This window comes from Drosophila takahashii, chromosome 2R, assembly GCF_030179915.1.
Source record: "Drosophila takahashii strain IR98-3 E-12201 chromosome 2R, DtakHiC1v2, whole genome shotgun sequence".
Lineage (NCBI taxonomy): Eukaryota > Metazoa > Arthropoda > Insecta > Diptera > Drosophilidae > Drosophila > Drosophila takahashii.
The window spans coordinates 34,339,932-34,366,443 of record NC_091679.1 but is presented as its reverse complement, the minus strand read 5'-3'; the positions used below and the strand labels follow the sequence as shown (position 1 = coordinate 34,366,443).

Below are 26,512 nucleotides of genomic sequence, written 5' to 3'. Positions count from 1 at the left end.
AAAATGACACACATTATAAAACATCTCAAAACATAGCTAGCTCTGCTTTCCTTGCTATATCATTGGTTCGCTCATTCGATTGACTACTGTAGTTGGCATGCACTTTGAATCGAACCCTGGAACAACCCCCAATTGTGAGAAATTGCTACAGGTTGCACTTCCGCTGATATCCATTGATTTTCTGCGTGTGTGCTTTAATTTTTTTGTTCATTATTTTCTTGTTAGCCATGGCTGTGAAAACAACTTTTACAAACGAAAAAAAAAAATAATCCAGAAATAAAAGCCATTTCACCCGTAAATTGAAAACGAACAAAAGTAAGCAAGTAACAGCGAGAAAAATGAGAAAACTGAGATAACCAAAACCAATCGGACAGCATCGGTTAACAGTATTAACCAGCGACTGGCGTCTACATTGCCGACTTCCGTTCATTTAAGCAGATTGTTGTTGCCGTCGAAGGGGGCTAAAAGGGGCAAAGGGGGCCCAGAGCTCAGTTCACCACAAAAAGAAACTCCGAGCAACGCATCATTGGCGTGGAATTGCTTTGACTAATTTCCCAATGAATCGGCAGTTGCGGCTGCGCCCTGCGGCTCCACTATTTGGATATACGTCTGTATATATCTATATATGCGGGTCCATGTGTGTGGTACGGCCATTAAAGTTGGCCGGGAAGAGAGTGCGAAACCGTTAGTAAGAGCTTCAATGATAGCGGCTCACCCGCTCCTCACCCGCCGCTTGATAAATAGTTTCCCTTCAAATATTTGCAAATATGCACAGAGGAAAAATAAACCCGAACTTGGCCTACTTTTGGTACTACATCCAGTGAACACAGCTTAATTTTGTGCCATATCACAGAAATCAATTGACGGTTTAAAAGAGTAGAAATACTTTAATCTGATAGCGACCTTTAAGATCCAATAATATTGTATTATACTCGTAATATTATTACTTTAAAACTCACACATTTTGTAGAGCTTTAACGAACATTACAAAATTTCGTTTAAAATTAATGCCTTTATTTTTCCCTGTGTACGAATACGCTGTCATAATTAATTGAGCCATCCGGCAGCTCAAGCTTAAGCACAGCTTTTTAGCCAGTTCTCCGGATGGAGTTGACCCATTTGACGGCGACCCAATTGCATCTGAAATTGTTGTCTAATTAATCATCAGATTAGTTACTGTAACAACTTAATTCGACATGCCATGCGAATGCCGCAAACAATTGTGTGAAAATTGCACAAATCCAAGCCCGGCACAGAAATTTATACAAAAAGGCATAGGTATATGTACGGGCTAAACTGATGCATATTGGGTAATGCACTTGGGATGGAAATCAATTTCTGTTGACCAACCTCAACAGAAATGATATGCAAAACGCCGGATTTTAGTTTTGTATGCATGGCAAATGCATTTTTAATTGCCGCATTGTTTGGGGAACTGCATATCATGCTGTTGCACAGCCTAAATTATCTTTCAAATCCGCAGCAAATCCCATTCGGAGAATTTCCACATATCCACATATTTTTCCCGGCCGGTTTTCACCCAAAAGAAATTTCTTTAGAGGCCCGCAGGCCAGCTTTTTTTTTTTGTTGATTGTTTCTCTTGTCCAAAAGCATCAGCAATCGGTGAACAGTGAACAACAGTGAACTCTGGAAACCGAACAACAAGTGCGTCAAACACAAAATCGTAATCATCTTGTTTGCTTCGGCTAGCAACTATCCATCCATCCATCTATCCATAGATACTTTGGCAGACACACTGTCAGCGCTTCAAGTCAACCATTTTGCTGGCCAAAAGCAGAAAAGAATTTCTCTTTTTCAATTTGCTGTTTTGGCCTTTCTCGCTTCGCCAAATATTTTCGGAGCCTGGGGCCTAAGGCTCTTCTGCTGAGCCACTTAACCCATTGCCAGCCAAGCAAATGGGTTAACCGGCCCCAAATCGAAGCACTCTGCGTAATTACGTGCCAGAGATTTACATATTTGGGCGTGCGAAGCGCAGCTGTAAGTGCATATTTCACTTTGGGTGCAGCAACACCCAGATATATGTATATCCAGATGTATCTCATGAATATATAGAGTCGAAGGTGACAGACCAACGCAAAGACGTCAGGGGCGCTTTTTGCTGAGATGGGGGAGCGATGAGGCATCAAGGCAAGATTCTGGTTATCTGAGAGTTGGGATAGAGGAGAGGGGCTTTCGTTATCTGCTGCCGCATTTGTTTATGGGTCCCGGCCGTAAAAATAAACCAAAAATTCCTTTGATTGCAGTACGAAAGCGAACGCTCCCAGGCATAAACACACAGCACCACCCGGGAAGTCTTGAATTTGAGTTTGTGTATCGCGCCGGCTGATAAGCTGCTCCGTAAGCGACTTTTTCGCTTTTTTTTTGGAGGCCCAAGTCGAAGGCAGTGCGGGCCCGCTTTCAGTGGCAAAACAATGGTCGTAACTGGCGCGTAATTAACACACAACACAAAAACGAGCCGCGAAGCGAATTTGTTTGCCAAAAGTGTTTCATGTGCGTGAGAGGTTGAAAAAGTGCCGCCTGCATGTGTACCCACTGAGCTACTGGGAAACTGAGTGCGGAAATGGCCTAGGGCCGCTCTAAATTCACAAACAAACTACAAACACACGACAGCAGCAACATGGCAGGTGAAGCGCCAGCAGCAACATCGCCAGCGGGCAGCAACATCATAAGCAGCAGCAGCAGCAACACCAAGGAGAGCAGTCCCGATCCCGTCCAGCAGCAGTTGAACTCCAGTGTGGACAGTGGCATTGCGGTGCTGGAGGCGGAGACCCCTACCCTGAGGAGGCGCCAGCGATTGCACCAGTGCCAGCGCATCCTCCAAGTGCTGCAGCGGGACCACCTCACCCACCAGCAGCTGAGAGATAGATTAAGGTGAGTAGAAAACGGGATATAAATTCCACAGTACTATCTCCACTTCACATCTACCTTTTATTGCTCCCATAAAAGTCGTACACATACGAAGTTGATTCAAATTAACTCTAATCAAGCCGGTTACAGCTTGCACTCTCCAAGAGTTCCATTGAATATGAAATAAACAAGGATTATTCCTTAGGTTTTTGGGCAATAATATTAAGATTAATAAGAAAATTAATTAAAAAGCTATTTAAATTTCGGGTTCTATTTTCTATTTCTTATGACCAAAACGGAAACGACTGGCAGCTGGGATTGGCTTATTGGGTGCGCATGGAGCCCACAGTCTTATGTTGCATTGGTTGCATGCATCTCCATCTCCATATCCATCCTACTGACTGCGGGCGGATATCAATTTACGCAAATTTGCCGACCTCAAAATGGAAATGACAAAATCTCGGGCGCAGTCAGTCAGTCAGCCATGTCATTCATACATTCGTACAGCCAGAAGTCATTCCGTGAGCAGTTGGGCTCTTCTGGGAATCTGTTTCGACAATTGTCAAAGAGAAACCCAGTGCTTCTGGCCACGGAGCTTTCAAATGAGTTTGCAATTTGTTTGGGAAAATACAGTACGACGAAGTGGCGGGGAAGTTCCATTAGAATGATAATGGGCGACCAACCCAGTTTGGCAATCATAATTGAAGGAACCTCTTTGAATTGTCTTGTCTGTCTGTCTTGAAATAAATTGTACACTTTATAGGGGGGATAATTGTAGTTTATAGCTCCAACTGATTAATAACACTTTTAATAACTAAAGGAAATAATGAAAATATTATTTTGAGTTATTTTTTTATAGTATCTATAGACAAATAGAGCATCCTAGAATCGACTGGCTTTAAGGCCTGAAACCCCTTAACCACTCCATGATAATTTCGCTTTTCCACACGAGTATCGCCGCCCGAGGAGTGGAGTCGCAATCTTATCGAATATTTCATAATTAAGTTGATTAATGCCAATTAATTGCCGTAAGCTTTGCATGGCCAATGGCAGGGCCAATCGATTTCAGAGGTTCCCATATTTTTCTCTTGGCCACCAACTCTTGCCACCAGTTAAGCGGCGGACATGTGACTGGCAGCTGCCAAGTGGCATTTGCATTTGCATAAGGTCCGTTGGGTTGGACAATGCGAAATGCCAACAAATACTGGATGGGGGATGGGGTATGGGGGTCATAACTGTCTATATTTTAGAGGGCTCAATGGGGATTTGCTTTCCACCCTCCGGTTGCGTGGACAACAAAGCTCTGACCCACTGCGCCACCAATGGCCAGTTCCATTTTGGTTACTCGCCAGCAACGCACATAAAACCCTAAAAAAAAAGAAATAGAAAAATTAAAATAAAAAACAAACACAATTATTAGAAACAATATTAGGCCGTAGATTGAATCGAATTGGAAAGAGTATTTGAATTCCTGTATGTGAGTTAACCTCCGAAAAAGTCTTGACACTTATCTGCGAACTTTTCGTCGCATACCTATATATTTATCACTGGACGCGAGCGGAACTCTTATCAAATCAACGGTCGGCTTATGTACGCGATCCGCAATAACGAAGTGGGCAAACAAAATCCAATATAATGCCCATATACCCCAGTTGTATACCCCAGTGCCTATATATATTGTGCAAAAAAGTAAACAAAACCAAATATAACTTGGCTAAAACAAACCTGTCGCCGCTTCAGTCGCAGTCGGAGTCAGCTGCTCCAATCGTTGAGTTAACTGAAGATCGTCGTTAACCGGAGGCCCTTAGCCGCGTGATCTTAATCAGTCTTGTTACGAGTATTTGTTTCAATTTTTGCGTCATGCATTCGGGTTTATTTTCGGGTTTTTTGAAGATGGAGTGAGGTGGTGATCGGTGGGGCGGGGGCAATGGGAATTAGCGGGCCGAGTTCGTGTGGCAAAGACCTCCGAAAGATATTCCCCGATTCCCCGAAAGTGATTGATAATCGTCGTACATAACTGCAAACAGAAACAACAAGTCAAACGAAAAAATCAAAATTTGTGGTAATTATTTATTCAGATATTCCCTCGGTGAAGTTCACTTCGGTTCACTTGGAAGATTCCACAACTAATAAAAATAAAAATCCAAAATAAAACCCACAACTTTAATGCCAACTGAAGTGAATAACACGATAATTAAACACATTTTTCTTAGAACCAAACACACACACACTTAAAAGCCCCGAAGCTATAATTTTGGTAAATTATTTATGCAAAGTAAAAGGAAGTTATGTAACCACTCCGATCTCCCCTCAAAGATCTCGCCAGAAAACAGCAATACTGTCGATAAGAATTTAGCAAAAAGCACATACGTACATTTATCAACTTTAATTAGTGCTAATCGCGGTGTGCAAAAATAAAAACAAAGGAAAACGCTCAAGCAAATAAATATACGACTAAGTAATGGTCCGTACGTGATTCAAACGATTGCAGAAAAGTTATTTTAACTCCTAAAAGTGACTGACTGCAATCGATAAGATTTGCATACTTAAGTGAATAATGTTTTCTTAAGTGATTTATGATAGTGTTTTTAGCAGAGTCTTAAATCACTTCCATGTGTAGATTAAAAGTTATTCCTTTATTCCATTATGTTGAAATCTGCTATTTTTAATAGTCACGAAATAGAATGTGACCAATTGCAATGGTTCAACACAATAATGAGCTATACCTAAAAATATTTACTACGTGATGTTTTCACCGGTAACTAATTGTATTACAGGTGTTGCCATTTAAAATACCAAAACCGAAACTCAAGATTCTCGAAACTTAAATGCCCTGTAAAGGGTATTTACCCATACAACTTCATGACGAAATCTTGGTAATTTAAACCGAACAAACAAAAACTTTTTGATAAGGCTAAGGCCAAAGTATGAATTGGCCGAAAAACACGTAAAATGCTCACAAAGAGATGATAGCCGCATATAGAAAATGATATGGTGGTAGAATTTTGGTTCCGATAAGTCCGAAGAAATAGTTTTATGGAGTATTCCACCCGCGATTTCTTTGATTTAGTCGAGTTAGTCGTTTCATTAGAGGTAGAATTAAATTGGAGTGGCTTCCGTTTGTGTGTATGTGATGGGTTCTAATGTAAATCGATATCGTAATTGAATTCAATGCGAACTCCGCAGTGCTTGAAGCGCTGGATGCGCCCCTACATCTGCCTCATGGAGCTACCAATCAGTCGACCTGGAAGTGGAAATCTGCTGCTGGGACTCACCTCCGTGGTGGGTCTCATCGGAGGCGCCTACCTGCTGCAGTGCGGCGCCCAGCAGCTCTTGGGGTGAGTTAATCAAATGGAGATAAATCAAAATATTGAAAGCGATGGATGCAAGTTCGGATACGTGAGCTAAACTCGGTGGGCGCACGTGCAGATGCAGTACGTACTTATGTGCACTCGCAGATACAAAATGCAGCGCAAGATAAATCCAAAATAGAAACTGAAACTAAACTTTCTTGACTGCAGCTTCAGCCCGGTTACGTGTCCATCGTTTCGCATGACTTGATTGCGTTTGCGTGTGGGAAATGGCCAAATGAAAGAGATTTGACATAATTGTTGCCATTTCTCCAGCCGCCATTTGCCATTTGCCACTTGCTACTTGCCACTTGGCGCGGCTGCAGTTGCTCACTTTGGGCATCGAGTACGCAGCTTCGCCTTAATTAAGGATTGCGCAATCCCAGCCACCTGTTTCGAATTTATGCTGCACCTGTTATGCTTTATCGATGGTCCGACGGTCCGTTAGACGCGACGTTTCATAACATTCCCAGCCGCAGACAAACTGTCATTGACTTTCCGCCAATTTGGCCATAAGAACCATAGAATCATGAGCCAACGGATGTCGTTGGCCAACAAAGGGCACTACTTTCCCCCTCCCCCTCTCTTCGCTTTTTCCTTAAAAAGCGTCACGAATTGCCAATAACAATTAGCCATGGCTAACAACGCGCCTCGATTGTTTGGCTTTCGTCACCATTCAATGGCAGCTTAATTAGCCGCTTTGTTGACAATTTTATTTGTGTTATTACTGTTGCGGGAGTAACACATCATCTTTGAGTGTGTTAGCGTAGTATTACTATGAGTTACAAATCAACAGGGTTTTTGAAAAAATAAACAACATATTTGATTAAAAATATGAAATACAAATAATTTAACGAATAATATGTGTTCCCTAAAGGGTACATTACGTATACGTAATACCAATCATTTCAATATAATGAAAATTATTTAAAATTAAACAGAAAATTAGTAACCCTTCTGAAATATGTGTCAAAAATATAAATACATAACATATTTTCAGTGTACTTTTATTTCACTTAGCAATTGCCGGAGCTTTAAAGACGTCTTAATGTTATAAATGTCTCTCAAAAGAAGCATTCGCCATAAGCCAAACAAGTTGTGGAACTGTGGAAAGTCAGTCAAATGCAATTAAAGCTGCCCGATGGCACAGCACAGATATGCACAGATATTCTGAGTTTTTATTCGCTATTAAAGTGAGAACAAACGAGTTATGTTAGCCTTGTGGCAAGTGAAAAGCCACAAAAAGTTATATCCGAAGCATTTTCAGCGGTCGAAAGTGGGATCTAAAACCGCATGAGAGAGTGAGAGCAATAGCAGCAGACCCGATTACATTTATATAGGATTTTGGCAGTATTATTTTCTAGCTGGTTTGTGGTTAAAGGTGCTGAAAATATGTGTGCATATGTTTTTATATTTCAGTGCATGCTTTTGGGCTCAAGTTGAAATATTTTTTTTTATTTTTTTTTTTTAATAAATTGAAATGTTTGGCCTGGGATTTATGCTATTTAAAACAAACCATATATATACGGTCAGTGATGATCTCACAAGAATAAGATGATAAACTTCTAGACAATAAAAGCGTTATTACTTCTCTGACAATAAAGCAATTTATGATGGCACTTACGAGTTCTCAGTGCAAATATGTTGGTACCAAGAATTTATTAATCTCCATCTTCAGGTTCTGGGAAATTCCTAAGATTTTGTTATCAATGAAGCGTTTGTGAAAGCTTTGGACTTGGTTGGGATATTAATAAAGACGGAACCTGAGGGCTTGACGCTTTCTCGTGCGGAAATATGCTAATGGGATACATGAGACTTACATATATTAACCCAGATTCTCAGCACAGATTTCTAGGGAATCTTGAGAAATGAGATATGGTCTTTTTGAAAAATATTCCCCGCCGACCCACGTTTCAGGCCGATGAAAGTGTTGCCGATTCCGATTCGTGGCGCCAATCGTTGCCAAAATATTAATTAAAATAAACTCGAATCCAGTCGACCAGCCATTCGATTGATTAGTTAATAAACCCCTGGCAGCATGCATACATTATTTTTTGCCAGACAAGAATTAAGCTAACTCGTTTGCGGAATGTTTCTCACCATTAGCATTTGGAAATTAATGAAGTTCAGGCCAAGATGGCAAGCGGGAAAAATATTGCCAAAAATAAATTTGTAGACAAATGAATGCAGCAGACAGGCGATGATGTTGGACCACGTACGTGTATCTTCCCCCTGCGAACCGAAACGGTTCCTGCTTGACCAGATTCAGATTTCCAAGAGATCGGGGAAGAAAGGCGATAAATCTGCATGGAAATATGCGCAGTCATTCCGCTATATAGACCTGTTCGCGGGGATCGTGTGCAGGGGGGACTCACTTACGTCACTAACGAGTTTGTTTAGCGATAGAGAGAGGCTACCGCTCTCGCGGCCCGACTCAAACCGGCATGGGATATGGATATGGCACGGCTTTGGAAGCTACGGAGAGACTATCACTAGAGACCCGATCCGATCTCAGCTGTTGACCGCCGACTCTCAAAGCCAACTGCGCACAACAAAGGCGAACCTTGTGCGAGAAAGTTGTCAGTGTCGTGGGACGCGGATCGCGATTTGATAGCGAATTGGCATTAAGTGCTTCTCCATTGGCGAAATCGGTTCAACGCGAGTGCCATGCCAAAAGATCCCAGTGAGCCCAGCGGCGCTAATCAGTCGACAAACAAATCGAATACCTGAAAACCCGATCATCGCGATCATCATTTGGAACCCGGGCAGTAACCAGAATAACCCACAGGGAGAATGCTGTTCTCCGCGGTGGTGCTGTGCCAGGTGGAGCGGCTGATGTGCCTGCCCATCAGCTTTGCGGTGCTGGGATTCCTCTTCATGGTCTGCAGCATGGAGGTGGTGCTGCTCAAGCTGACCACCAGTGACCCGGCCCTGGGACCTCCCGTCGAGGACTGGGAGGAGAACGGTGGACCCGACGGGGAGGAGCAGATCTACTACGAGAATCTGGAGAACAACTACGAGCACTGGGCCCGCCGGAGGATGAGGTTCCACCAGCGACAGCAGCAACGTCTTAGGGAAACCTAAGTTTACAAATTTTAAGAGTATATTTAATTAGTTCGGTTTTAAGCGGGTATACTGACTGAGCTTTCTACGGCCTCTACACCCTTTTGTATTCAATTGTTTCGCCAGTGTAATGTTTTCGCTAGCTGTTTATGGTTGAAAATTTTCCTTAAATTATATTTGTTTGTTTGTAAGCAAAATTGCGAATTTTGCCATTTGAATAAGTTAAGCAGCGGCGGCAAACCGATTGGCGATTGCTCAGTTCGAGCACGTACAAGACACCCAGGAATTCCCTTCTTCTCGCTATTGTGTAAGAACTGTAAGTGACTGACATAATCCGAATGCATATCGAGACAGTGCGTCTCTCTAGATTGTAATTGTAAGATGTGTGATAGAGCTACATGTATTTTAAGCCTTACTTGTTACTGCTTTAGTAGGTTGATTAAACTTGGCTATAAAAAAGCGAACCCCATTGAGTTTTTGTTTGCCTGGTCCAACGGGTTTTCGCTGTTGTTATGCAATTTGGCTGGGATAACAGCCAGGGAGAAAGTCAATTGCAGTTGGGTGGAGCCCGTACTATTTGAATTTCGTTAGGGGGAAGTGTTTGCTGGGTTCAAAAGTTAGGCAACACGATCGATAGCCAGCGACTAATTGGTTGATTTTTAGCCAACGACCTTCTCGACGTTGAATAACCCCAGCTGTTCATTAGAACTGACCTGACTAATCGTCTGGTTTGGGCTCTAGATTATCCGAACGTTCTCGTTCTCGAACTAACATCTGCGACTCCTTCCGCCTTTTCTCTTGCAGCAAACTAGCCAATAAGAAGTGGAAGAAGGAGGAGACCAGCGAGGATCACAACTGCAACGTCTGCTGTGCGGACCTGGATCTGAGCAGTGCCAAAAAGTGAGTAAGAGTTGAGTCTGAACAACTAATCGGTTGAATACGCCAAAATACCTGTTTGATATTGTTGATATTTATCAGCATTTTTAAATATATTTGTTTGCTGTTAAAAGGTCTGACGTTCTAGCTGGTTAGGTTCATTATACCAGAATACAAAAATGGAATATTAATAGGGAAAGTATGTTACTTTCTCTTACTCAGTTACTCAGGTTGAATTTTAATATGGGCAAAGCATTAGGACGAGAAAGGAACGGAACAAAGTATAGTAAATTAATTAGTTGTACTCCAGGAAAGGATCAAATGATAAATAGCTAAATATCGACTTGAGTGAAATCTTTTTAAAAATGGTTCTTTAAAGAAACATGAATTTTTAGACAATAATCTTGTTGAAAATATTTAAAATATTTTGCAATTATTTAAAATTTATTACATTTATGAATTTTGAGTTAGACATAAAGAAAAGAGCAGAAAGGAAAATATGAATACCTATTCAAAAGCTTTCTCACATTATTCTAGACATTTCAGACAAATGACCTGAAAAAGTAACGAATGTATTACCAATTTGAGTACCGTTTTTCCCTCCCCAGCTACGTGACATGTTGCACCTGCGGGAAATCCGTTTGCCGCGGGCCAAAGTGCGCCGACTGGCGGCCCAAGGACGCCAAGTGGGAGTGCCAGCTGTGCCAGAGCTCCAAGGAGTCCTTAGCCCACACCTCCTCGTGGGTGGCCGAGCAGATGTCCTTCAACCAGCACAAGTTCGTCTATCCGATGAGGGCCAGGAGTGAGGTCTACATACCGATTGTGGGCGATGGCAACGACAGTAGCATGCGTAAGTGCAATCCAAAAGCAATAAATAATTTACTATATAATGTGGGTTTGCAGAATTCGAGAGTGTTAGCCAGATTGGCCAGACTGCCAGCATGGACGAGCGGGCCAAGATCCGCGAGTACGTCGAGGAGATCGTGGCCGAAATGCTGGGCGGCAATTTGGACCACATTAAAGTGGGGCAGCTGTCCAAAAGCGAGAACTGTAAGTACAAAGATTGCCTGAAAATCAATTGACCTGGTAATTATTTTTGATAAAAGAAGATACATTTTATTTACTTTAAAACTAAAACACAAGAAATTTTTAAGACAAAATCCAACAGTTTTAAAAAAATACCACAAATGTTGCACGCAGCATTGTTGCTTCAACATTTTTTCATAGTCATGTTGCGCGCAACATTTTTTGTGTTTCATTTTCGAGTTTTGGAGAATTGTTTGCCACTAAAGTATTGCATAACTTTGGGCATTTGTCAAAAAAATAAATTATTTTTTAATTAATTAATTAATGTATAATACATTATTAAATTAATTAATTTAATTAAATTAAGTTAAGTTACTCTAAAATTTAAACTTAAGTTCCAGCTTGCTGGAATATCTATCTGTCTTTTTTGTTTTGTTCGCTCATTAACCAATATTTGCACACCCACACCACACATGACACTTACATACACACAACACACACCAAACATCACACACATGCAAATCAGACTTGCAACTCTTTGATAAATTCCATGCGAAGCTGAGTAACCTGCTTATCAATGTGGAAAACAGTTTGTGCGCGCGTGCGCTTAAGGGAGGTAAGTAATTGGTAATCGAAAGTCACTAATCGATCGAGTTGCACGCTGTAATCGTCTGTTTTGTACGCTAACCCTTGACTTGACCTCTCGATTTATAGTTTCATTAGGCAGTATCTTTCTATTTGTTCAGGCGCTGTATCTTATCAAGTTGTGATATCCTCATTCAGAAATTGTATAATTTCCTTACGGCTCTTTATCTATTGAATATCATTACACTCATAGAAATTTTTACCCTAAATCGCCCTAAAAAACTGACTTTTCGCCCGTGGATTTAGAAAATCGCCCATAAATCGTATCCGCTGGCGATTCGCCCGTGTATTTAGAAAAATTTTCTAAAAAATCCCGATGGAAATTTTGTTTAATTTAGGGTGATTTTTCTCGAATTAAGAAATATTTTCCTGTTTTTAGGGTGATTTGCCCTAATTTTAAGGTGTATTTTTCTAAAATTAAGGGCGAATTTTCTGTTTTTAAAGGCAAATGCCCTAAAAAATTAGACAAATTAAAAAAAATCGTGTTTGAGCATGCTTAACTGAATTTGGGAAGCATGTATTTTTTTAATCGTGTATATTCTGGGAACTGGGACTGCTTTAATTACACAACACCGGCGGAGGACACCGTTTCATATTGATGTATTGGTGTGTAGCTTATACACTCATAGAAATTTTTACCCTAAATCGCCCTAAAAAACTGACTTTTCGCCCGTGGATTTAGAAAATCGCCCATAAATCGTATCCGCTGGCGATTCGCCCGTGTATTTAGAAAAATTTTCTAAAAAATCCCGATGGAAATTTTGTTTAATTTAGGGTGATTTTTCTCGAATTAAGAAATATTTTCCTGTTTTTAGGGTGATTTGCCCTAATTTTAAGGTGTATTTTTCTAAAACGAAGGGCGAATTTTCTGTTTTTAAAGGCAAATGCCCTAAAAAAATAGACAAATTAAAAAAAATCGTGTTTGAGCATGCTTAACTGAATTTGGGAAGCATGTATTTTAATCGTGTATATTCTGGGAACTGGGACTGCTTTAATTACACAACACCGGCGGAGGACACCGTTTCATATTGATGTATTGGTGTGTAGCTTATATGGGAGTCGCGTTAAGAGGGGGGCCCGATCTATACAGCACAGCCGTTAGAACTGAAAAATCATGTTTGTAAATGAATTAGGGAAATAAATATGAGGAGAAAAAACAACTTACTTTTTTTGGTCATTGCGAGAATCGAACCCACGACCTCTCGGTTTAGAGTATAACGTCCTACCGCTGCACCACAGACCCATCGCGCAAGGCGACGTACAAACTCTACACACATATTATTTTCTTGAGGTCTACGTTATAATTTGACTAAAGGCAATTAAACCTTATATTTTTTCCTGACGACTGTGACAATTAGGACCGTTTTCTTGCCCGCAAACACGAAGTATGCTTTTAACTCAGAACTCCCATACGTTTTAAAGGTTTTAAGACTACTTTAATTTAAAATTCGGACGAAAAAATGTCCTTAGTATTAAAATGTTAAAAAAAAAAAACATAAAAATCAAGTTGAATCACACAGGGTTCGAACCCACAACCCCAAGACCTTAGTCCTCATATAGCAAAGTTGAAAGCGCAAGTGATTAGACCGCTGGGCTACCGAATTTCACACTTTTGGAGTGATTTTTAAGGCGAATCGCCCTTGTATTTAGAAAAATTTTAGAAATAAAATTAGGGCAATTCGCCGTTGGATTTAGAAAAGCTCAATACGAAGCAAATCGAAAAAAATCGCCCTAAATATTAGAAAAATAGAAAAATTAACCCTAAAAATATTTTTTTATGGTTACCTGCCTTGAATTTATGGCAAATTTGTCGTGAAAATAGAAAATTTTTCTCAGTTCAAGGGCAAAAATTTTTTTAGGGCGATTTTCTAAAATGTAGAAAATTATTTTTATGAGTGTATGGGAGTCGCGTTAAGAGGGGGGCCCGATCTATACAGCACAGCCGTTAGAACTGAAAAATCATGTTTGTAAATGAATTAGGGAAATAAATATGAGGAGAAAAAACAACTTACTTTTTTTGGTCATTGCGAGAATCGAACCCACGACCTCTCGGTTTAGAGTATAACGTCCTACCGCTGCACCACAGACCCATCGCGCAAGGCGACGTACAAACTCTACACACATATTATTTTCTTGAGGTCTACGTTATAATTTGACTAAAGGCAATTAAACCTTATATTTTTTCCTGACGACTGTGACAATTAGGACCGTTTTCTTGCCCGCAAACACGAAGTATGCTTTTAACTCAGAACTCCCATACGTTTTAAAGGTTTTAAGACTACTTTAATTTAAAATTCGGACGAAAAAATGTCCTTAGTATTAAAATGTTAAAAAAAAAAAAACATAAAAATCAAGTTGAATCACACAGGGTTCGAACCCACAACCCCAAGACCTTAGTCCTCATATAGCAAAGTTGAAAGCGCAAGTGATTAGACCGCTGGGCTACCGAATTTCACACTTTTGGAGTGATTTTTAAGGCGAATCGCCCTTGTATTTAGAAAAATTTTAGAAATAAAATTAGGGCAATTCGCCGTTGGATTTAGAAAAGCTCAATACGAAGCAAATCGAAAAAAATCGCCCTAAATATTAGAAAAATAGAAAAATTAACCCTAAAAATATTTTTTTATGGTTACCTGCCTTGAATTTATGGCAAATTTGTCGTGAAAATAGAAAATTTTTCTCAGTTCAAGGGCAAAAATTTTTTTAGGGCGATTTTCTAAAATGTAGAAAATTATTTTTATGAGTGTAGTAGCTTATATAAAGTTACCTTCCATTTTTGCCATTTCCCTTTTTATTTTAAAATATAAAGATAAACATTCGTAATATAATTAACAGCTCCATTACGGAAGCAGAACTACCAAGAACCAAAGCAGAACTACCAAGAACCAAATAATATAATAAATCACAATTAATAAAAAACCGTCATAACCGTGCGTCTGCATTTTATAACCTTGGCACAATATGTTCAGGAATCGTTCCGTAGGCCCTAAAGCAAACTATGAATCAATGATTGTAGCTAGTTCTTATCACTATACAATAATCAGAGCGGCCAATTAAAACGGCAAAATCAACTCTCTCCACTTGCAATCTTGGTCTCTCTTTCCAACCCACTAAAATCGCGGTCAATGCTGGTTGATAAGACCCCAAAGCTTTGATAAGGCTTTTTAGCTATTGAAGTGCCGATGACAGCGAGAACATTATGATACAACGATTCGCAGGTACTTTTTCAAGTGCTACGCCGCACAAAATCCCAGCCTTAGCTCAGATGACAGGCAGCGATAGACATTAATCATACGCACCGTTGGCGCATTGCTCACCAACAGGTTTCGTGCTCAGATCAGCGAAAATTTACGTAAATGTCTTACTTACAAGATTACTTAAGGGGTTCTGTCTTTACAACCGATTGATTTGGTCACGCTCATAGGTTATTTCGCCAATTTGGGCGGCAAAGTGGTTAATAACTTCACCTTTCAGCCAAATCTACCAATCTGCCCCACTGTAGGGTCCCCCATACGTATACGAAATATGAACTAAAGTGTGTGAGTGAGCGTTTAGACGCTCGCCGCTCACCGCTCGGCAATCGCACGGCACCGCTTCAGTTGCCAGAAGCGGCGCGCCGTGATCGTAACGCCAATTTAGCTACGGGCCAAAAGAGTCCGGCCGAAACGCGTGTGATAACATGGAATATAGAACAACATACTATTTTCGTGCATAGAACAAGAATTCCGGCCAGCAGATTGTAGGAACTTTTCCAGCTGCCGAGATAAGACCCTAAATCAAATACGCCAAGAGACCGACCGCATTAAGTGATGAGTTATCAGCAACCTTGACCCGACACCAAGTTGGCGAAAAGTAAAAAATGAGCAAAAATAGAAATCAATAATCGTGAGGTAAAAACAAACGCTAGAGATGAGGAAGAGACCTTAATCAACGCTAATAAATATTAATGATCCCCGATATCCCCGCTTAGAGCTCTGAATGTGTAATCCCGAGATTAACAACGAATTATGATCGTGAAAATGATGAACGTGGACTTTCAACACGTTTCCGTAACCAAAATCACTGGCTGTAGTTTATCTTTGACCTTAACTAAATAAAAACTTGTGCACCTGACTTATCGCGGGCCCAGTTAACCGATCGAAGTCGAAGCCGTCTGAAGGGGCCTAATCAGGGGGCCACTTGAACCCACTGGCAGGGCGAGAGAATTAAATTCATAAAAACTCTAGAATAGCGAGTGATAATTGCCCGAGTGATTTCGTTTGAACCCTGAACTTTGGAGTCGCGCAATTTAATCTCCCATCTCAGACAATGCGAAGTGATCCGGTTGGTTCTGTCCTAGGAGCCAGTTTCTGGGGCTATTTCCATTGATGACTCGCGCGTAGATGAATGCCTGTGTTCTGGATACAAAAGTTTGTGTCTGTGACATTTTTTGCACACCTGAATGACTAACGGGGGACTAGACATCCAGCAGATAAAGAAATATGGGCGGCATTGTAACGCAAAATAGATAACTCGGGGTTATTCATTATGCGATGGGGTATTTACCGCAATACGTTAATAGACTTAGCATGTCAAAAGAAAATGATAAATATGCGAACCGTAGTCGCGATTTTCAGCCTGAGTGGAGTTATTCAAAGTTTGGAGAGCCCCGCTCGCTGAAGCGTTTATGGGGAGGCGGTGACAAATTTATGTTAGGAGCTCAATTAGGGGAACAAAAAAATGAAACGACAAAACTCAAATATTTGCTCAATATAATTAACAGCTCAGCCAGCCGACCGTTATATCAATGAAAGCTCTAAACAAAACCCAAATACAAATACAACGGCCAACGTAAATAAACAAACGGGCGAGATATCAACGATTCAGCGGTATCAAACGATACTTGCGAATATATTCACATATCTAAACATATGTATGCATGCAGCATGGACTTTACTTTGGGCCTAGTCACTGGCATGTATGCCGTTGTGGCCGTAATTGTCTTTTACGTGGTTTACGTCATTGAGGTGAAATTAGGTATGGCTAAAATACTCACACTTACTTTCTTTACCTTTCACACACGCTCACAAACTCACACACTCACACATTCGCCTAGAAGTAACCGAGTTTTCACTTTTAATTGTATCGATCTCTGCTAACCAAGCATTTCGTAGTGCATGGTATATTGACCAGCATTCTGGGTCTTGTAAATTTTGCTCACACCGCTCCGCAATGCTTGCTTTCAGATCTGCCGGCCATCGTAAATGGGCACAACCATGGCCACAATAATAATAACAATGTTAACAACAACAATGCCGACTCCGAGCTGGCCGACTTGTCGCAGACCCGACTACGCAGTCTCATCGAGACGATCATAGCGGAGACCCTGCGAAGCACCTCCCTGAGTGCCAGCGGAGCCGTCTCGGAGATCAGCCTGGACACCAGATCCCACGCCTCCGAGTTGTTGGCCAATGGAAATGGCCTAAAGAGACGCCATCGCACCGAGCACTACTTCGAGCCCAAGATCTACCAGGATCTGTTGGCCACAGCGGTGCTGAATAAGGTAGGTCGTATCACTCAGCCCCCTGCCCCTACGTAGGCCACTTTGTAAGTCATTTCCATTTCCGCCATTTTAACTGGGCGAGGGAGGGGGCCTCCCCGTTAAGTTTTCCCTTTCATTCGACCTGCACTTGGGCGGCTTCGATTTTCCAGTTGCCACATCGCCGAAACAGACCAGGCTAATTAGTTGCAGTCCATTGTCTTGCCCGTGCAGACGTTTTAGCCAACTAACCAAACAGCAACAGCGGAGGAAAACCGAAATCAAACCCAGCGCTAATTGGATAAATCAATTGTGTTGGAAAGTCCAAGAGAGTTTTATCAGCTTAAGCAGGATCATGGCAGAGCCAGGAGATCAAGTAATCAACTCCCAAAGAAGTTATTATAGTAGGAAGAGTAATGTTCGAGAGTGACTGGTGAAATACTCTATCTACTCTATCAACGATCCTATCACAGCGTCATCGATCCAGTCAGCATTGAACTGCCCAATTTCCTTATCAAATCGCCTTCTGCAACGTGGTCAGTGAATGACTTCGTCACGGCACTCGATCAATAGTGGCTGGTAATCGATGACGAAACTAAACGAGCGGTCGTCAAGTGTCGTCGAGTGGCTGGTTAAAATTATTGCCGGCCATAATCAGCTTAAGGGCTTTTTTTCGTCGCACAAGCAAAAGTTGACCCACAACAAATCGGGAACTCTGGGGTTCAACAACACTTTTATTGCACAATGCCAAGGTCGATGGGCTAAAATGTTGCTCTTTTCTTTTTACCCTGCCAGATTGCGGATAAGGAAGGGAATACAAGGCTACTGGCTGAGAGTACGCCGGACTTGAGTGGTCGCCACATTGACGAGAATTTCAATGCCGAAGCGCTGAGCACCACGTCCGGGAGCTCAATAGAACCACGCAGTGACTGCAGCCTCACGGATCATGAAATCGGACTGGATGTAAGACTTGAAACTATTAAATAGTTATAATATGATAATCAAAATTTCTTACAGAATGGCAAGTCCCAATCCCTGCAAACGGAATTGGAAAGGGAATCGGTCCTCAGTGATTATATAGCCGCACATATGGTGCCACTGCCGGACTTTTCGGCCTCCGTTACCGAATCCGAGGATGGTAAGTAAACCTTATACATCCATGGTTCCAAAGAGTTATCCCCACCTCCCTATTAGATATTGGATCCATCTCCTCGGGCATGATCGGTGATGGGAACTGGGAGGACAACTGGCTGTTCAAGAAGAAGCGCAGCTCGGCCACTCCGAGCAGCGTTGGCATGCTAGTGCCCGCACCCCGGGAGAATGTCCGGGCCCAGATTGGCGACAAGACCACCGACGAGGTCAGCGATCTGTCGGAGATTGGTTCGGATTTAGAGGAGAGCTCTCTGGATCTACTGCGATGCAACGATCTGAACGATCGGCTGCTGAGCAAACACCTGATTGGTGGCCAGAACACTAAGCTAGTACTGGATGAGCTCGTGGATCGCACGAGTCTTACGTCCCACACTCTGCTGGAGGAGCACGAGCCCGCATTTACGGAGACCACCAATGAGTTTGTGGTGTCTCCCATGGCAGTGCCCTCTGATATTAGGGCTCCTTCACCGAATCCACCACCACCGCCACCGATGATATTCCAGGATGATTTGTTGAATGAGGAGCCAGAACACACTCCCATTGCAGGTAATTTCCTTATAATATTTTTCCTGTATACCTCCAATTGATGTATCTCATTCTTACTGCTAAGACTTGTACTAACCCCTAGACCTAGATCATTATCCGACTTAGATCGTTGATATCATCTTTGCTGTAGACCCTCCCCTTTAGAAGCTCAGCCCACTTGTGCGTGATCTTAAAGCATCGGCACTTAGCAGTCGTTTGTGTTACAGCCCAAGGCGAATCTGAGGAGCTGGCCAGCCTCGAAGGCTGCACTGGCTTCGGAACAGTCGAGTACATCGACGAGGAGCAAATGCACGAGACCGTGCCATCGGTGATCGAGATCCTGGCAGCCATGGCTTTGGGACCCATGCTAGCGGTTCCGGCCTCCGAACAGCCTGGAGCCATGACACCCAGTGAGATGCACACCCTCAAGGAGCTGAGTGACTTGGCCCTCGCCGAGATTAACGCTCGCACCGTGGAACTGGTGCATATGCATTCTCTGGACATAATTGAAGAGGAGAACACCGAGCCATCAGAGATTGTCTCAAAGGGAAACTTTGATATTTTAGAACCTCCACCGCTGGCAGAAATTACGTCTGCACAAGAGCAGGGGAGTGTTATACAAGATGATATGGTGCTACCACCTCCACCTTTAGAGCACGTTGCTGAGTGTGAACCTCCACCACCTCCACCATCAATGGAAGTCGTTCCAGAAACTGTAGAACTTCCGAATCCTGCGGAGACAATCTCCGTAGTAGAAGAGACCACGTCTACCGGAGTTGTTTCAGAGACGGAATCTGCTGAATCACCAGGGAACTCCTTGGCCGTAAATCCTCCAGCGCCGGTGGATATAGAAACTCAACTTATTGCAGTGGAAATACCAGCGCCCCAATCCGACTTGGAATCTTTAGAAGTTATTTTAGAAATAAAATCAGCAGATGTGGAAACCCTTGACACTGTTCTAGAAACACAATCTTCAGAGTTAGAAATTCCAGCTCCGTTGGAAATCATTGAAGAAATAGCACCAGCAGAACCTGAAAGTGAGCATCTAACCAACACTATGAATCTTCCAGCTCCTGTAGAGTTTTTTACCCAGCCTGAACCCGTCGTGGAGGAACCCGAACCAGAAACCCAACTTGTAACAGAGAATTCTCCGGAAAATGTAGCAGAAAATGATCACCAGGTGAAATCAGTCGTTGTAACAACGGAACCCGCAGAACCTGTTAATGTTGGATTAGCACCTGCGAAAAGTGTTGTAGAAACACAGACCTGTTTAGTGGATGTACCAGCGCCGTTAGAATCTGATCAAGAAATGGGTGTTTCACAGACGATAGAAAACGATGCACAACCAGCATCTGTCCCTGTGGAAATCATTTCAGATCCTGTAGTAGTGGAACTCCAAGCGCCTGTGGAGCACTTGGAAAGCATTACAGAGGCGCAAGTTATTGCAATGGCGATGGCTTTAGAATCTCAAAATATCGTAGGCGAGGAACCCACTTCCGAAACACAATTTGTCGGACAGGATCCAGCGGCAAATGTAACAGAAAATGTTTTGCAGGTAGAACCTGTCGCTGTAGAAACAGATTCAACGCCCGTAGCAGCGGATCCTCTAGAAATGGTTTCAGTTGATACGCCAGCGCCCGTGGAAATACTTCCAGAAACACAGCCATTTTTAGTGGATATACCAACGCCGTTAGGAACTGGCACATTGGAACAAACAGCTCCAGTTCCTGTGGAAACGGTTACAGAGCCTATAGGAGTTGATTATATTCCAGTATCCGTCGATGTGGAACCTTCTACACCTTTGGATATCCCTATAGAAGTTATTTCAGCTCCAATAGAAGTTGTACAGCTGGAAACAACTGAGGAAATGATTCTTGAAACGGACTCGCTTACAGTGGATCCACCAGTAATTGAAGAAGTTGTTTCAAATGTAAAATCCGTCGGTGTGGAAATATCAGCAACGTTGCAAATTAATCCTGAAGTGGTTCCAGCTCCATTAGAAGTTGTAGAGCTCGAAAAAACTGAGGAAGTAGTATCAGACACTCCATTGGTCGCAGTGGATCGACCAATAGACCCATCACTGCTTGTGGAATTACTTTCCGAAATACAAACTCTTATCGAGGAACCATATTTACAAGTGTCACCTGAAGTGCAGGAAACCAAAGGTGTTGGTATAAATGAACAAGAATCTGCTGTGGAGCAGACATCGCCTATCGAAGCTGTAGGTTCTGAGGAAATAGTTTCAGAACCACAAGTAGTAGTAGAATCACTCACAGTGAATGCTCCAAAACCTGAAGAAATAAATCCAGAAATGCAAGCGGTGACAGAAGATGAGTTAGTTTCTGCAAAAATTTTACCTGTGGATGAACCCAAAGAGATAATACCAACTGCAGTTGATCCATCACCTATCGAAGAAGCTGTTCCTCAAGCGGAGATCGTCAATATGCCGGAACCTATGGAAATCGTTTTAGAAACCCAACTCGCAGAAAATGACCCCTCAACGCCAATTGAAATCGTGGACCAAGATGAATCTAGCGCACCACCTCAATGTATTCCAGAGTCTGAATCTATTGTGGATCCCCTATCGTCCCAAGCAGACTCTGCCTCCGTAAGTTTACCAACGCCTTTGGAAATAGTTCCAGAAAATCTACCCGCAAAAGTAGACACCATACTGAATACAGAAATGGTTCCAGAATCCGTCGAAAAAGAAACGTCTCTTGTCGAAATTGTCCCAGAAACAAAAACAATCGCAATAGATGAACCTACTCCTGTGGACGTTGTTGAAGAATTCCAAGTGCATGAAGAAAATCTTTTAGAACCAATAGTGCAAACGAAATCTGTCGCAATAGAAGCGGAAATTGTTCCGGAAATTCCTCCCATTGCATTGGATGCACCTGCACCTATAGAAGCTGTCGATATTAAACAGACTGCCGAAGTTGCTCCCTTAGCCGAAAGCGTAAAAGAGGAATCGCCTAAGCCTGAAGAAAATCCTCCTGAGACTGAATCTCTTGCTTTGGAAACACAAGTTCCTGTGGAAGCTATACCAGAAAAAGAACCCCTTACTGTTGATTCAGTATTACCACTAGAAGTTGCTCTACAGTCCCATATAGTCGACGTGCCTGTGGAGCCTGTAGAGATGGTGGCTCAGGCAGAACCCGTTACCGTTTCTCTACCATGTGTTGGTGAAAAAGATGTGGCGATTATTCCAGATACACAAGCCAACCCAGAGGAACCGCCAAAGGCTGACGGAGTTGTTTCTTTGCTTGTGCAAAGTGATCCATCCACAACAGAGGTTCTATCCCAAGCAGAATCGGTAGTTGTGCAACCCGTGGAAGGTGTTTTAGAAAAACAATTTGTGTCTGAAACTCCATCACCGTCTGCCTCTGAAAGCATACAAAAAGATGAGAGCATTGTCCCCCTTAATACATCAAATTCCGTTCCAGAAGATCTTCCGGGGCCTGAATCTCAATCCGTAGAAGTTGTTTCAGAAGATCAAGTAGTTCCTGTAGATACCAGAGAGACACCAGAAGTTGTATCACAGATAGCATCTGACAATATAGTCTCCACAGGAAATTTGGAAAGTATTTCAGCTCTTCCAGAAAATCAATCTATCGCAGATTTCCCAGGAGAAGTTGAACAGGTTAAATCTGCTAGTGTAGAGCTTTCAATAGTAGAGGAAAACTCTTCAGAAACAAAGGGCGATGCAGTGGGTTCTAGAGAGCCCGAGGAAATTATTCTTCAACCTGCAGACGTCGCCGTAGAACTACCAGAGATTGTCGAAAAAGTACCTCTGGTGTCGGATAATAAGGTTTCAATTGAAGATCCACCAGTACCATTGGCAGAATCTATTAATGTGGAACCTCCACCACCGCGTGAGGAAATAGTAAGCCAAGCTATTGCAGAAGAATCCCCAAGTTCTGCTGAAATTATTTTAGATGCAGAATCGGTTGCAGTGGATTCGCTAGAAGTGAATGCTGAATCGGCTGCACTGGAAGCTACTTTGGAAGTGGATGCTAAAAAGGAAGCTCTCGTTGTGGAACCAATATCTGCAGAACATACCCCAGCTGGGGAAATTATAGCTGCCGAACTGGAGGTAGCAGAAGTTCAACCCGTTGTAGTGGATCTATTAGCAGCTGCAGAAGTTACCGACGTGCAACCTAAAGCACCTGAAATCTCGGAATCACTGAAAGATGTTTTAGAGAGTGAACTTAATCAAGTTGCTCCAGCGACTGAATCGGTCGCAGAGGAACCGACTTTGGAATTGGAAGCTGAACAGGAAGCTTTCCCTGTGGAACTACAAACTCCTGTGGAAGTCTTACCAGAAGGACAAGTCGCCGCAGTTATATCTAACGTGGAACCCGTTGCAGAGATTCCTTCAGAAGTTACCGTTGCCCCTGAATCATTGGAATCTCTGAAAGTTGTTTTAGAGAGTGAGTCTGTCGACTTGAAATCTGATAAAGTTGTTTCAGAGACTGAATCAGTCGCCGTGGAGCCAATTGCTCCTGATGAACTCGTTTCCCAAAGCGAAGTTATCGCAGGGGATTTACAAGAAACTGCAGAGGAAACGCCTTCGGTAGAATCTATTAAGGAAGATCAGTCAATTGAAGCTGCCCCAGTGGAACCAATAGTTCCCGTGAAAATCGATTCTCAAGCCGTAGCGTCCCCAATGGATCCGCCAGGTACTATAGATGAAATGGCACAAGCTGAATCTGTCAATGGGGAACCGTCAGAGTCTGGCAAAATTCTTCCTGAAGTTGAATCTGTTTCCGATACTCCATATTCGGTAAAGGTTGATACTGATTTGGAACACCCATCGGCTGCAGAGAGTGCTCCAGACACAGAACCCTCTATACCCGCCGTAAATGATTTGCCTGAGTCTGAAAAACTTGTTCCAGAATCTGAAACTGTAATCTGTCCAGAAACGCAATCTGTCCTAGAGGATTTGCCCCCACCTCAAAATATTATTATAGACGCGGTTGTTGCTGAAACCATTGCTCCGGAACACACAGATCCCGCAGAAAACGTTCCAGAAGTAGAACCCATTGTATCAGAAGTTTTGACAGAAATCAAACCAGTCGCAATAAATCCATGTGCAACTGCTGAAGTGGATGATATGGAAAATCCAGCGCCTCAAAATATTGATCTCCAAGGGGAGTCATTAGTTCCTGTGGATGTAGTACCGGAGATGAAGGCTACCACGGAGGAAGCTTCGGCTGCTGTTGAAGCTGTTTCCCAAGTAGAATCGGTTTCTTCGGAACCCATAGTGTCTGAAGAACCTATTTCACAGATGGAATCTATCGTTGTGGATTCCCCACAATCTGTTAGCGTTGCTTCTCAAAAAGACTCTCTTCCTATATCGTCATCAGAACCTACAAGCACTGAAGCTTTTGAGAAACTTATTCCAGAAACAGACTCAGCCACCGTGGGTCCTCCAGAAACTGCACAAGAACCACAACAACTTAATCCGGAATCCTTAATCCCAGCGCCCGCAGAAGTGGCTTCAGAATTAGTTCACGTAGATTCTAAAATACCACTGGAAATTATTTCAGAAACTATAGTTTTATCAGATGATCCACCATATACAGAAGGAGTTCCGCAATCAGATACAGTGGATGTGAAAGAAGAAATTGTCTTAGAACTACAGCCTGCAGAATCAGAGCCTCTAGAGTCTGGGTCTGCGGCACCACCGACGGCAGTGGAAATTGTTCCTCAAATACAATCTGGTACAAAGGAGACCATAGTTCCTGGGGAAATGGAAACTCACCTGTATACAAAGTCTGTCCCAGTTTTACCACCAGAACCGCAAACTGAAGCTCAAGAAGTACCACAACCTACGGAAGTTATTTCAAATCAACCTCAATCGCTGGATTTGGATTGCATTACGGAGGCAAAAACTTTACCGTCTGATGAATCTAAATCTATTCAAAAAAACGTTTTACAACCAGACAACGAAATGGTCCCAGAACTACAAGCTGCAGAATTAGAGCTCCCAGAGTCTAAATCGGCGACACCACCGACAGCAGAAGAAATTGTTCCTGAAATACAAACTAATCCAAAGGAGAGCGTAGTTCCTGTTGAAATGGATATTCCAACGGAACCGCAAACTGTTGAAGTCCTTTCAGATATAAAATCTGTCCCAGTATTACCACCAGTTGAGATGGAAGAATCGGGGACTGACGCTCAAAAAGTATCTGCTGAAGAACCTTCGAACGCTCTAATCCCAGAACCTCAAACTCTGGAAGTGGATTGCACAGAAGCCTTAACGTCTGAAGAACCCAAGTCGATTCCAACAAACGTTTTACAACCAGTCAACGATATTGTCAAAGAACTACAAACTGCTGAATTAAAACTCCCAGAGTCTAAACCTGCAGTAGAAATGGTTCCTGAAATAGAAACCGGTACAAAGGAGACCATAGTTCCTGTGGAAATGGATACTCCCATGGAATCAACCGTTTCAGTTGAAGTCCTTTCAGATATAAAATCTGTCTCAGTATTACCACCAGTTGAGATAGAAGAATCGGGGACTGACGCTCAAAAAGTATCTGCTGAAGAAGAATTTTCTAACGCTTTAATCCCCGATCCTCAAACTCTGGAAGTGGACTGCACAGAAACCTTGATGTCTGAAAAACCCGAATCGATTGCAACAAGCGATTTTAAATCAGCTAGTATGGACAACGTCCCAGAAGGTATTCAAAGAAATGCATCAATAGACTCCACCATGAGCGATTGTTCTGCTCTAGGTAAAGCGAGCCACAAGTATCTGCGAAGACAGCCAAATATTCATGACACAACACCGAGCGATGGAGAGTCACCGAAAGGATCCGAGCCCGTTAACCTCTTGGGGACCATTTGCAAGTTTTACATAAAAGACAAACGACTGCTGGCCACAATCGAACGCAGACGCCGCCGCTCTTTGATCATGCACAAGTACCTCAGTTCCTTTGATTCGATGGATGATAGCATAGAAGAAGTTCCCTACGAGTCCCAACATTCCAATCTCTTTGAGGAACTGAATGAAGATAGCTCAGCGTCCTTGCAACCCCCAACAGGCAGAGCAGAAACCCCCACTTCTGAAATTGACCCCATTCGCTTTGTAGATGATTGTTTTGCATTTGATACAGATAAGACTGAAACTGATATGGTAGATGAACTTAGCATGGAAACAGATAGATACCAAGGTTTACTAAGTACGAAAAATATAGTAGATTCAGAATCAGAAATTGAGTCAGGTAGTAAAACCAGTTTAGATACAGATATATCGCATTGTTTTGTAAGTACACAAAACAACCGTGAATCTCTTGATTTTGAAAGTGAAACCGATATAACGAGTGACGCTTGTTTAGAGATAGACCCATCAGAATGTTCTTACGCCTCAGAAGATAAGCACGAAGATCATTTAAGTCATTTAGAAGAAGTCGTCACAGTAGGAGACAATATAATCCTAAGATTAGATATGGCCAGCCAAACATCCTGTGATATGTCCGAGGAA

At 42.4% G+C, this 26,512-nt stretch overlaps 2 protein-coding genes across 10 annotated transcripts in view; both read left to right on the top strand.

Annotated features, from left to right (window-relative positions):
• The window catches only part of M7BP (Myosin-7a binding protein), a 32,818-nt gene that overhangs the window by 952 nt on the left and 5,354 nt on the right, over window positions 1-26,512 (top strand). For 2 of the 9 annotated variants that reach the window (XM_017159341.3, XM_070213201.1), the window contains exons 1-9: window positions 4,790-4,930; window positions 6,055-6,206; window positions 10,086-10,181; window positions 10,766-11,007; window positions 11,061-11,207; window positions 17,054-17,370; window positions 18,142-18,309; window positions 18,364-18,484; window positions 18,541-19,044. In XM_017159341.3, coding sequence (XP_017014830.2) covers window positions 6,070-6,206; window positions 10,086-10,181; window positions 10,766-11,007; window positions 11,061-11,207; window positions 17,054-17,370; window positions 18,142-18,309; window positions 18,364-18,484; window positions 18,541-19,044 — 1,732 coding nt within the window. In that variant the 5' untranslated portion in view covers window positions 4,790-4,930; window positions 6,055-6,069. Of the gene's footprint in view, window positions 1-2,264; window positions 2,893-4,789; window positions 4,931-6,054; window positions 6,207-10,085; window positions 10,182-10,765; window positions 11,008-11,060; window positions 11,208-11,709; window positions 11,800-15,435; window positions 15,719-16,590; window positions 16,845-17,053; window positions 17,371-18,141; window positions 18,310-18,363; window positions 18,485-18,540; window positions 19,045-26,512 lie in introns of those variants that run through there. The other 7 variants (XM_070213198.1, XM_070213200.1, XM_017159342.3 and 4 more) reach the window with 7 other exon arrangements.
• LOC108069322 (uncharacterized) lies at window positions 8,766-9,745 on the top strand. Its single transcript, XM_017159358.3, has one exon. The coding sequence runs from the start codon at window positions 9,012-9,014 to the stop codon at window positions 9,300-9,302; it is 291 nt and encodes a 96-aa protein (XP_017014847.1). The 5' UTR covers window positions 8,766-9,011; the 3' UTR covers window positions 9,303-9,745.

Coding starts and splice junctions, on each gene's coding strand:
- LOC108069322 (XM_017159358.3), top strand. CDS start 9,012: ATGCTGTTCTCCGCGGTGGTGCTGTGCCAGGTGGAGCGGCTGATGTGC.